The 13,193-nt window shown below is 40.9% G+C and overlaps 1 protein-coding gene across 1 annotated transcript in view; it reads left to right on the top strand.

Moving 5' to 3' along the window:
* Positions 1 to 13,193, top strand: part of pacs2 (phosphofurin acidic cluster sorting protein 2) — a 257,934-nt gene that overhangs the window by 213,037 nt on the left and 31,704 nt on the right. Inside the window, exons 14-17 of the mRNA XM_041214574.1 lie at positions 1,513 to 1,617; positions 3,066 to 3,172; positions 8,903 to 9,057; positions 12,171 to 12,281. Coding sequence (XP_041070508.1) covers positions 1,513 to 1,617; positions 3,066 to 3,172; positions 8,903 to 9,057; positions 12,171 to 12,281 — 478 coding nt within the window. The remainder of the gene's footprint in view (positions 1 to 1,512; positions 1,618 to 3,065; positions 3,173 to 8,902; positions 9,058 to 12,170; positions 12,282 to 13,193) is intronic.

The following is a 13,193-nucleotide window of genomic DNA, read 5'->3' as shown; positions in this document are numbered from 1 at the left end:
ACTAAGAAATTATAAACCAGTTAATCCAACATCTGCTGCAGGAGTAGTTATTGGAATCTATAGTTAAGAACGGAATGATAGTATTTGGAGAAATGTGGATTGATTTTGTAAAGGGGAGGTCATGTATAATGAACCTAGTTGAATTTTTGAGTAAGTAACTAAAGTGGTAGGCAAGGAAATGCCTATGGATGTAATCTATATGGACTTCCAAAAAGACATTCAATAAGGTTCCATATAACGGACAGTTAGCTCAAATTAAAGCTCACAGAATTGAAGGCAAATTATTGACCTGGTTAAATTAAACAGTAAAAGACAGAGTAGGAATAATGGGTATGTACTCTAATTGGAAATGACTCGTGTGTCCCACAAGGATCTGTGCCGAGGCCTCAACTTATTCACTGTTTAATGAGATGGATATATGGCTGTCTATTGTACCAAGTGTATTGATGATACAAAGATGGTATAGTAACTCATGTAAACAAGAACATAGAATTAAGAAGAGACCTTAATATAGTTAGCAAGTTGGAAGAACTGTGACAGGTGGACTTCAATGCAAGTAAGTATGAAGTCATCCACTTAGAACTGAAAAAGGATAGATTTGAGTATTATTTTAATGATGAAAAGCTAGGAAAGAGGAGGTCCAGAGACTTTGGCGGTCTATGTAAACAGATCACTAAAATGTTGTGGCCAGGTATGACAAATGATCAAAAAATCTAGTAGAGCATTGGCCTTTACGACTTTACGAGGCCTAGAATATAAAGGGGAGGTGGTTTTGCTACAATCTCACAAAGCCTTTGTTAAACCATTGGAGTACTGGGCACCACTCCTTAGAAAGCTTACATTGACGTTGGAATGAGGACAGGGCATATTCAACAAAATATTACCACAGGCTCCAAGGAGTAAATTATGATGAGCGATTACATGAACTAGTCTTCTATTCCCTGGAATGTTGAAGTTTCAAGGGTGATTTGATTGAGGTGTTTAGGATTTTAAAAGGAATTGATAGCATAGATAGAGAGAATTTTTTTCCACTTGTGGGAAAGTCTAGTAGAAGGGGATATAACCTTAAATTAGAGCCAGCCATTTAGGAGAGAAGTTAAGAAACACTTCTTCATATAAAGGGTGTTAGAAGTGTGAAGCTCTCCCCAAAAAGCAGACGATGGCTCAGTTAATGAATTTACATCCGCAAGCAATAGATGTTTGTCAGTCAAGGGTACAATGGGACATGGAGCCAAAACAGGTGGATGGCTATAACATACAGATCAGCCATGATCCCGCTGACTATCAGAGCAGACTCGAAGGACTGAATGGCCTCTTGTTCCTATGTTCAATGAAAGTTGAAACCTAAAGTAGGAGCTTCCTGGGTATCTTAAATAATTCAAGATTTGGAGCATCAAAGTTGGATTCCATACCAAAGCTCGCAGCTCCTTTTACTTGAATTGGGTAAATGTGGAAAAACACGTACTAAAAATATGTCTGCATTACCAATGTTTGCACTCTTTTTTACTGCAGATTCCTCGGAAAACTGTCTATGACCAGTTGAATCATATACTAATTTCAGATGAGCAGTTGCCAGAAAACATAATTCTGATCAATACATCAGACTGGCAGGGACAGGTATGCACCAACTCGCGAGACATGTTTCTACCAAATTTCCCTACATTACAAAATTGATTACACTTCAGAATTTTATTGAGGAAGTGCTGCATTGTCAGAGGTATGCCCTCTTTTGGAGGAGATACTTTCCCCTTCAAGTGGACATTAAAGATCCTATGACACTATTTGAAGATGATCAGGGGCATTCTATCAATGCCTTGGCCAAATTTATCCATCAACTAACACCTCGACCCAATGGTCAGGTCATTTATTTCATTGCTATATGTGGCTGCTTGCTGTGCACAAATTAGTTGCTGCATTTCCTGCATTACAACAGTGACTACAGTTCAAAAGTGCATCATTGGTTGAAAAGTGTTTTGGGACATCCTGAGGACATGAAAGGCATTGTATAAATGCAAGTCTTTCTATCTTTAGATGGGGGGAAGAAAAGGTTAACCTGTTGCCAGTTTAATGACTTTTGAGTCATAAGGCAACATGTCTGTTTTGACATTAGCAATGCTCTGCCCAATCCCACCAAGAAAATGAACAAGTACCACTTTCTTGCCTCTATGCTGATTTATGATTGGAAACTTGTCCAAGTGCCCTCTATTCAGTCATACACCATGATTGCAAGTGGCGGCAGACAATCTAACTGTGGAACATGTCACAGTTGAGTGAAATTCACACTCGCCCACTCCTAGCAGAGATTGATGGATAGTGATCAGGAATAGCATTCCCAGCTCGTTTTTCTGTAATCCAGGGATGCTGTCACTAAATGTAGCACCCAACTGTAGACTGGAGATTGAACCCAGCCCTCCTGCTCTCTGACTCAGAGATGGTGATAACCTGTCAGCCATATGGAGAGGTTTGATTTATTTTCTTTTGCATTTCCCCTTACCTTGTTGGTAAACCAACAGGCCACAATAGCCTAGTGGTTATAAAGCTGGACCAGTGATCCAGAGAATAAGAGCTCAATTTCCATCACAGCAAACTGAATTCACTAAATCTGGCTGTTTGTGGGCTGGCACCAGATAAAATGATCACGAAAGCTGCTGGATTGTTGTAGAAACACTGCTGGCTCACTGATGTCCTACAGGGAAGGCTAAGCTTGTACCCCTACCTGATCTGGCTGACATGTGATTCCAGTCCCACACTACATGGCTGACACTTAGTACCCTTAGTAATTAGAGATGAGCAATAAAATGCGGCCAAGAATGTATAAAGAAAAACCAGAACTGGTTACTCTGTTAGCTCCTAATCCTCTGCTGCTAGTGGATGTGGGAAAATGCTCCAGTTGACTGATTCAAATATTCTTTTTCTCCTCTTTGAGTTTTGCTTCCATCCAAAGAGTTCCCCTAGCCTCCAAATTAGTTTGCCACTGTCGATTTTGCATGTAACATTGAGACTGTGATTCTGAGAATGGATCAGAGAATAACATACCTGTTTAATAATACTTTACTGCCTTACAGTATGTGTCAGAGTTACTACAGAAACACAACCTCCCCATTGTGTGCACGTGTTCCTCTGCAGATGTACAAGCAGCATTCACAACCATTGTCTCCAGGATACAACGCTTGTGAGTTGGAGCCTTCTTGGTTATTATGGTCATTGGTTATAATTTTGTATTGCGATACATAAGTATTATAGGTGTCATTGTAATATATCTGTGAATATATAATACATATAGATACATGAACTTATTCTAGAAGAGCCATCCACTAAATACAAATTTGAGTTTTGCACAACTGATTAGAGAGAGTGGCTGTGCTGTGCTTTATAAATGTCTCTTCCTGTAGAAAAGAAAAAGCACTCGAAATGCTTAGCCCCTGAGGGGAGAAAAATATATTTGCCAATATAATCCCATTTACAGAGCTCTGGATTCATTCATCTGAACCCATTTTTCCTCCAGTGGCCTCCCCATATCTTTCATTAGCCACAAGGTTAGATTGAAGACATGCACCTGCCCCTGCAAAATGTTCGTATTTAGCTTGCATTTACAAAAATTTATGTGAAGCCTCTTTCCCTTTGGGGAAAAGGTTGACTCTGAAACTGCATTGCAATTCGGTCTCCTTGGTTCAGTGGATAAAGCTCTTATGCCTGATTCAATATATTAATTCATAGGATGTGGGCATTGCCAACAAGGGCAGTGTTTATTGCCCATCCCTAACTGTCCTTGAGAAGATGGTGCTGGGACACCTTGAACCATTACAGTCCGAGTGATAAAGGTACTCCCACAGTGCTAGTAACTAGGGAATTCAGAGATTTTGACCCAGTGAAAATAAAGGAACAGTAATATATTTGACTCAGGATGGTGTGTGTCTTGGTGGAAAACTTGTAGGTGCTAGTTTCCCATGTGTGCTGCTCGTCCTTCTAAGCATCAGAGGTCACCGGCTTGGGAGGTGCTGTTGAAGAAACCTTAGTGAATTGCTGCAATGTATTTTGTAGATGGTACGCACTGCAGCTGTGGTGCAACAGTGGTGGAGGGAGTGAATGTTTGAGCTGATGGGAAGGGGCTGATTTGACATAGATGGAGTCAAACTCCTTGAACCTTGTTGGAACTGCACTCATTTAGGCAAGTAGGGAATATTCCATCACAATCCTGACTTCTGCCATGCACGATGGAAAGGCCTTGGGGAGACAGGTGGTGAGACATTCAATGCACATTATCTCACCTCTGATCTTTTGTGGCCACAGTATTTATATGGATGTTCCATTTAATTTTCTGATCAATGGTAACCCCGAGGATATTGATTGTGTGGATTCAGCGATGGTAATATTGTTGAATGTCAAGAGAGATGGTTAGACTCTCTCTTGTTGGAGATGCATGGCACTTGTGTGATGCAAATATTAATTACTAATTGTCAGCCTAAGCATGAATGTTGGCTGGGTCTTGCTGCATGTGGGCACAGATAGCTTTGTATCTGAGGAGTTGCAAATGGAACTGAACACTCCCTGCTTCTGATCTTATGGAGCAAAAGTCATTGATGAAACAGCTAAAGATGATTGGACCTAGGACACTATCCTGAGAAATTCTTGCAGTGATGTCCTGGAGCTGAGATGCTTGGCCACCAATAACCATAACAATCTCCCTTTGCGTTAGACATGACTCCATGACCCCTACCAGTTGAGCGTTCCACTACCGCGCCCACCCCCAGCCGATTCCCATAAACTTCAATTTCAAAGGACATATGCCCTGTACCATGTCACAAACATGTAACATGGGCTGACATGGATGGAGTGCTAAAGTACCATCCTTTCGATGAGGTGTTAAACTGAAATCCCACCTTCTGCTTCCAACAACAAAGGGTCTACTTGAGCCCTGGCTAACATTCTTCTCTCAGCCAGTTGCTGGTGCAGAATGTTTTCCTTTTTTTATTTATATAATGACAATCACTGCACTTCACAAAGCATTCATCAACTATTACAGATTGTGTCCTGCCATATAAATACTGTGGCTACAAGAGCAGGTCAGAGGCTAGGAATTCTGTAGCAAGTAACTCCCCAAACCCTGTCCACCATCCACAAAACACAAGTCAGGTGTATGATGAGAAACTCTCCACTTGCCTGGATAAGTGGAGCTCCAACAATATTTAAGAAACTCAACACCATGCAGGACAAAGCAGCCTGCTTGACTGGCACCTCATCCACCATCTTAAAAATTCACTAACTCTACTGCCAACATAGTAGCAGCTGTGCATATCATATAAAACATGTGCTGCAGCAACTCAACAAGCCTCCTTCAACAGCATCTTCTAAACCTGTGACCTCCACCATCTGGAATTCAAGCGCAGCAGATGCAGGGGACCACCTGCACGTTTTCCTCCAAGCCACACACCATCCTGATTTGTAACTATATCACCCTATCTTCATTGTCTCTGGGTCAAAATCCTGGAACTTCCTAACAGCCCCATGAATGCAGTCCATCTGATGTAGGTACAGCAAACTACTACCTTTGAGGCCAATTAGGATGAGCATCAAATGCTAGCCTTGCTAGCAATGCTCACATCCCTTGAAAGAATTTTCTTTTTAAATTACCAGAGTGGGTTGATGTGAGTAGTGCACTTGATGTTGTGTAGATGGACTTCCAAAAGGCATTTGATTAAAATATCATGTGATACACTTGTTAGCAGAATTAAAACACATTTGATTAAAAGGACTGTGGTAGTATGGATAGAAAATTAGCTAAGGAACAGGGAGCAGAAAGCAGAGGAGCAGAGAGCAATTGAAAAACAATCTGGAAGAGAGCATACATTGAGTATTGCTGAGAGAAAAAAAACTTTTTGTTGAAGCTTTTCGTCTTGCACTCATCAGGACAATTTGTAAGAAAATATCAATGTTAGGGGAAACAACATATTTATACTGTATGAGAAGAAAGTGCTGATTAGTTGACAAGTGGACTCTGGTAGAGGTGTTACCATGGAGAATACACAAGTTGGTGGTGACTGACAATTAGCTGCCAAGCATCGTTCAAAATTTAAGCCATGCAAGTTGACTCTGATTGGTCAAGACATTGCCCTGGGAATGAACCAGTAGAGTGGCTGTCACTTACTTTGATTAGCTGAAACAGGCACGATGTGTGTACATGTTCTTTCTGTCTGCAAAGATGTATCAATCGTTTGCTATATTTAAATCTGCAGCTGCATGTAATGATTTCCTTGCACGTCTTAATGGGCTCCATCCTGTTTTCAAATTCACCTTTGAAATGGAGCAATCAAATGAGCTCCCTTCTCTTGACGTACTGGTTGGGAAATCTGCTGGGGGTTCTCTACCACGGTCCACCACAAGCCTACCTTCACTGGTCAATACATGGGTTGGGATTCTTGTAGTTCCATGCACTAAAAGATTGACCTTATTGGCAACCTCATAAATAGGACCCAAGCCATTTGCTCACCATGCAAGCTTGATGCTGAAATGGGGCACATCAAAGACACAAAAACAAAAAACTGCGGATGCTGGAAATCCAAAACAAAAACAGAATTACCTGGAAAAACTCAGCAGGTCTGGCAGCATCGGCGGAGAAGAAAGATTGTTGTGGTTATTGGTGGCCAAGCATCTCAGCTCCAGGACATCACTGCAAGAATTTCTCAGGATAGTGTCCTAGGTCCAACCATCTTTAGCTGTTTCATCAATGACTTTTGCTCCATAAGATCAGAAGCAGGGAGGATTGCAGTGTTCAGTTCCATTTGCAACTCCTCATATATGAAGCTATCTGTGCCCACATGCAGCAAGACCCGGTCAACATTCATGCTTAGGCTGACAATTAGTAATTAATATTTGCATCACACAAGTGCCATGCATCTCCAACAAGAGAGAGTCTAACCATCTCTCTTGACATTCAACAATATTACCATCGCTGAATCCACACAATCAATATCCTCGGGGTTACCATTGATCAGAAAATTAAATGGAACATCCATATAAATTCTGTGGCCACAAAAGATCAGAGGTGAGATAATGTGCATTGAATGTCTCACCACCTGTCTCCCCAAGGCCTTTCCATCGTGCATGGCAGAAGTCAGGATTGTGATGGAATATTCCCTACTTGCCTAAATGAGTGCAGTTCCAACAAGGTTCAAGGAGCTTGACTCCATCTATGTCAAATCAGCCCCTTCCCATCAGCTCAAACATTCACTCCCTCCACCACTGTTGCACCACAGCTGCAGTACGTACCATCTACAAAATACACTGCAGCAATTTACTAAGGTTTCTTCAACAGCACCTCCCAAGCCGGTGACCTCTGATGCTTAGACGGACGAGCAGCACACATGGGAAACTAGCACCTACAAGTTTTCCACCAAGACACACACCATCCTGAGTCAAATATATATATTACTGTTCCTTTATTTTCACTGGGTCAAAATCTCTGAACTCCCTAGTTACTAGCACTGTGGGAGTACCTTTATGCACTCCAAACCTCAATTTATAAAGCCCAGCAACCTGTAAGCCTTTTGAACCACATTCTTAACCTGTCCTTCTGCCTTAAAAGATTTGTGCACACAAACCATATTCCTGTGCCCTTTATAATCGTACCCTTTAGATTATATTGCCTCTCCTCGTTCTTCCTACCAAAATGTATAACCTCACACTTCCCAGCATTAAAGTCTGTCTGCCATGTGCCCGCTCATTCCACCAGCTTGTCCATGTCATCTTCAAGTTCATCACCATCCTCCTCATTGTTCGCAATACTTCACAGTTTTGTGTCATCTGCAAATTTTGAAATTGTGCTCTGAATACCAATGTCTAAGTTATTAACATTCATCAAGAAAAGCAGTGGTCCTGGTACCAACCCCTGGGGAATCCCACTGTATGCTTCCCAGTTTGTAAAAGCAACTGCTCTCCACTACGGTCTGTTTCCTGTCTCTCAGCCAACTCCTGCCACTGTCCCTCATACTCCTGCCACTGTCCCTCATATTCCATGGGATTCAACTTTGCTGGCACAACAATAATGTGGCACATTATCAAATGCCTTTTGGGAGTCCATGTGGTCCATATTAACCCCATCAACCTTCTCACCAAAAAACTAAATCATGGTGGTTAAATGCAGTTTATCTTGACAGATCCATTTTGGCTTTCCTTAATTAATTTGCACTTGTCCAAGTGATTGTTAATTTTGTCCTGGATTATCATTTTGAAAAGCTTCCTCATCACCAAGGTTAAACTGACTGGCCTGTAGTTGCTTACATCTTTCTGCTGAAAACCTCTACACTTAACTATTTCAACACACTCCTGACCGGCTTCCCATGTTGTGTACCATCTGTAAATTTGAGGTAATCCAAAAATCTGCTGCCTGTGTCCTAACTCGTGCAATTCTCATTCACCCATCATTTCTATGCTCACTGACCTATATTGGCTCCCCATTAAGCAATTCCATGATTTTAAAAACTCTCATCCTTTTTTTCAAATTCCTGTGTGACCTCCTCCTTACCTATCTCTTTAACCTCCTCCAGCCCTAGAACCCTCAGGGATTTCTGCACTCCTTCAGTTTTGGCCTCTTCCATGTTCCTGATTTTAATTGCTTTACCGTTGGCCGCCCTGTGTTCAGCTGCTGGAATTCCCTTCCAGAACTTCTCTGCCTCTCTATTCTTCATTCTAAGATGTTCCTTAAAACCGGCCTGTTTGACCAGATCCTAATGTCTGCTTTTGTGGCTTGGTGTCAAATTTAATTTAGTAGTGCTTCTGTGAAGCACTTTGGGCCATTTCACTATGTTAAAGGTGCCATATAAATGCAAGTTATTGTTTAAGCCCCATGATCGCTTTTGTTAAGGAAAAACACTGCATGATGCTTAATTTTTCTACTTGTTTTCAGCTGCAACTGTAACTCCCAAACTCCAAACCCCATTAAAGTGACTGTGGCCGGGGCCCAGCATTACCTAAGCGCTATTTTACGGCTTTTTGTGGAACAGCTATCGCACAAGACTCCCGACTGGCTTGGCTACATGAGGTTCCTCATCATTCCCCTTGGTAAGTTCACTGCAAATATCTTAAAATACTTTATGTTGTCCCACTTCAGCCAAACTGCCTTGTCTGTTCATGACTTTAGTAGTGTGAGAATGGATATTATTTTGTTAAATATATTTTTGGGGATTATTGTGTTGTTCTTTGAAGAAGGGTGTGTGTATGTGCGCGTGATCGGATTAAGCTGGGGAAAAGTTGGTTTCTGCATTTGTAATAAGATATTATAGTGGTCTGAGGTACAAGTAAATATGTTGAATCTAACATTTGCATTCTTAGATAAGTTGAGAGTTCATTTGAATGTCAGAGGTGGCAAGAAACATTTCTGCATCTTACAGGAGTTGCATGGGTAAATAGAAGAAGTTAGATTACATTTTATTGACACAAAAACAGAGACAAATAGAAACATGAAAGATTTAATATTTGGAAGAATTTCAGTTTCAGTGAGGTGCGAGAACAATGAAACCTGAGATGAAAGGGGGAAGAGGTATTTTAGAGTTACTGTGGAGAGCTGGGGGTTGGCTGTTGGCTGTGTGAGGAAGATCTCCTGGAAACAACTCTAGGCTGAGAGAAGATGCAGTTTGAATCAGCCATCCAGTTAAGCCAGAGAAGTCTTGGGCTGCAAAAAGCAGTCTTGTTCTGAAGTCTTGGCTTTCCACAGCAAAGTGGAAGAGAGTTTAAGAGGTCATGTGGTTTGCCTTTATCAAAGCAACTGCAGTTTGCCTTGTGTAGTATTAGTGGATTTTTATAGTTGACTGGAAGGTGTTTACTTGTGGGTCTGACCAAGTAGGGAGTCTTTTGGGGGAATGTATTGTAAGAGTAATTTTAACAAGGGGAGGCAATGGCGTAGGCGTATTGTCACTGGACTAGTAATCCAGAGGCCCAGGATAAAGTTCTGGGGACCCGGGTTTGAATCCCACCATGGCAGATGGTGGAATTTGAATTCAGTAAAAAGCTGGAATTAAAAGTCTAATTACAACCAATGTCGATTGTTGTAAAAACCCATCTGGTTCATTAAATTCCTTTAAGGAAGGAAACCTGCTGTCCTTACCCAGCCTGGCCTACATGTAACTGCAGACCCATGTGGTTGACTCTTAAATGCCCTCTGAACAAGGGTAATTTGGGATAGGCATTAAATGCTGGCCTAGCTAGCGATACCCACACCCATGAATGAATTTTTAAAAAACTGTGTAACTAATCTTGTGTACTCAAGTTTTCTTTTCTTCTTGTTAATAAAACTTTTACATTTTAAAATCCCAAAAGGTGACTTCTTGCTGCTAAGATCAGTATATTTTCTTCTCATTTTCAGAATACAAAAAAGGGTGCCAAGTTTCCCTCTGGGTTTGCTCTGCAGTTAACATTTGCTGTGGTCATAACAATAGTGATTTAGTAATAATTGATCATTCTTAGGCAGGAGATGTTAAGGTTGAAGATTAACTGAAAGGGGAATGTGTAGATGAACAGGTGTTTCCTGATCTGAACCATGTCATTCCTGACACCACCAGGCAGGAGGTTAAAAGCAAATGTTCATCTCAGGGTGATGTTAGAACTTCCTGGTGGCCAGCTCATAGGCAGCATGGGCTAGCATGGAGAAGCAGATCATCTGTCTGCCCTCTGTCAGGCATTGTTTCTTGCTGTTATGAAGATATCGCAAAAAAGCAGGAGTGTAGAAAATATTAGCAGTGGTTATTGAGGTGATTATACAATGCCAAACTCGGAGCGCTCAGTAGGGCTTTGTAGGGAAAGCGTTACTTTCTATCTAATCCCTGCTGTACCTTGAAGTGCCTGATATTACCATTGGGCACAAAGATGGGAATGTGCTTCATTTGGCAGCACTGTCATCCCTCAGCTTTATAAACACCAATTTCAGAGGAACAGGCCTTTCTGCTCCTTGAGTCTGTTTCATCATTCAGTGAGATTGTGGCAGATCTGTATCTTAACTCCATTTATCCATCTTGGTTACATATCTCTTAATATCATTGCCCAACAAAAACCTATCCATCTCCGTTTCGGGAAGAGAACAGAAATTGTGACATTTTATTAAAAAGGAAAAACTCTGAGGAGATATGCTATAATGAATAACAGATGGTTGGCAGTGATTTTAAGGTATTAACTTATAATCATGTTTTCTGTGGATGTTTATTGCTCCACTGCAGAGACATGAGTTGAATTTCTACCTTGTGACTCAGTGTCAGCCATCTGTTCTACCATAGGGTGCACTTATAGAATTGCAAATTAAGTGTTACGTGATGGTGCTGTGAAAAATACCCAAGATACTGGAACATCTGCCAGTTTTTGTCAAAAGCCACAAATTGATTCTTTTGGACCCAATTAGAGTTTGCTGAACTGAATCATAAAATCTAAGACTTGTATTATCACTTAAAAATATAACTCAGAGTGCTTTTTGTGCAGGGCAGCTTATATAAAACAGCTTAGAAAGAGATATGTTCAAGGCATTATCTGTAATACAACTGGTAGAGGAGAATGTAGAGGGCAGCTTCTATAATACGACTGGAAAATGTACAGAGACAGGGCAACTTCCTAAAGACCTACTGCAGCTTCCATAGCAGCTGCTAGATCCTTCAACAGCCTCCACAGTAGCTGATGGTTCTTCCTGCTGTCTCAAAGCAGTTGTCAGGACTTCCCACAGCCTTGACACACAGCTGCTGGGATCTCCACAGCCTTGACAGCTGTTTGGACCTGCTTGCAGCCTCAGCAGGCAGCTGCATCAATTTTGTTGTTGACTATACACTGCAATAAACTGAAAACAGAGAAAAACTATACAGAACGTTTGCAGAGCAATGGGGAAAGAGGAGGGGTGTGGGACTAAATGCTCCTTCAAGGAATTGGCACAGAACAATGTGCTGAATGGCCTCCTCCTGTGCTGTGATATTCTAGGATTCTAAAATGCTAAATCTTAGAATCCTAGATTATTTTTTGTAAAGGTGAATGAATAGTCAAATTTAAAAGCTTGAAACAAAGCTTTATTCCCATTGTCCATCTCGGTTAAAAATGGACATGTAAGAATAAAGAGGCAACAATTTATAGATAAGGTGCTTATAATTGAAGGACTGTTCTTATCTGGCTAGATATATTCAAACATTTACATTTTTTCTCTCTAGGTTCTCACCCAGTGTCCAAATACCTCAGCTCCATAGATTACAGGTACAACAATTTCTTCCAGGATGCAGCATGGCAAGATTTTTTCACGAAAACAGAGGCCCCTTCCATAGGTAAGGAATGTGTTGTAATGCGTTGAAATCACTGTGACTCTGTGGTGTAATGGTTGCGTTGAGTTACCATATTGTCAGAAATCTGTTGTCAGCATGTTTGGTTAGTTTCTTTATTTTAATTGTTAATTTTAAGATTGAGTAACAAAACATGATTGCTGAGGATGATTTTATAATGTGAAATTCAGGAATGAGAAAGAAAGAAACAATTTGTATTTATGTAATGCCTTTCACATCCTCAGGATATCCCCATGCACTTTACAGTCAATTTGCACACAACAAGATGCCACAAAAACTAATGAAGTAACCAACCAGATAATCTTTTTTAAATGATTATTAGAGGAGTGTTTGCTCCTTGCCCTTCTTTGAAATAGTGCCATGAAATGTTCTATATCCACATATGAAGAAGTTAGTTTAACGTTTCATCTGAAAGAATGTGTGTTACAAATATGAAGAAGATTTATAAGAATGTTATGTTTTGGGATTGTGTCTTTAATTTAGGATAAAAGGAATGAGTGGGATCATGTGACCTGCTCTGAATTCTGCTGGCAATATGCCTGGGTGACTTAAAGGTTTTGAGGGGGGGTGGGTGGTTCGTGGTGGGGGGGAGGTTATTTTTAGTGAGAAGAAGGTGCAAGATATTTACACCTGTAAATAATGATCTGAGCAGCTGTGCTGGTGAATAGACTGTTGGTCTCCAAACCCCAGGGAGGCGTTAGGAATGTCAGGTTTTGTGACTGTTATACTTCAAACTGTCTATTTAATTCCAAGATAGAATGAAGTTGGGAGTCTAGAGGATAGCTGATTAGCTTTTCTACCCAGATGCAAGGCCCATGTGATTCACGCTACTAGGGAAATGGGCTTTGAGAGGCAAAGAATCCATAGGAAGCCATTGAAGAATTAGGTTGCCGGTTT

This window comes from Carcharodon carcharias, chromosome 20 (assembly GCF_017639515.1).
Source record: "Carcharodon carcharias isolate sCarCar2 chromosome 20, sCarCar2.pri, whole genome shotgun sequence".
In the NCBI taxonomy this organism is placed as follows: domain Eukaryota; kingdom Metazoa; phylum Chordata; class Chondrichthyes; order Lamniformes; family Lamnidae; genus Carcharodon; species Carcharodon carcharias.
Note: the sequence above shows the minus strand (reverse complement) of the source record. Positions and strands in the feature narration are given on the sequence as shown.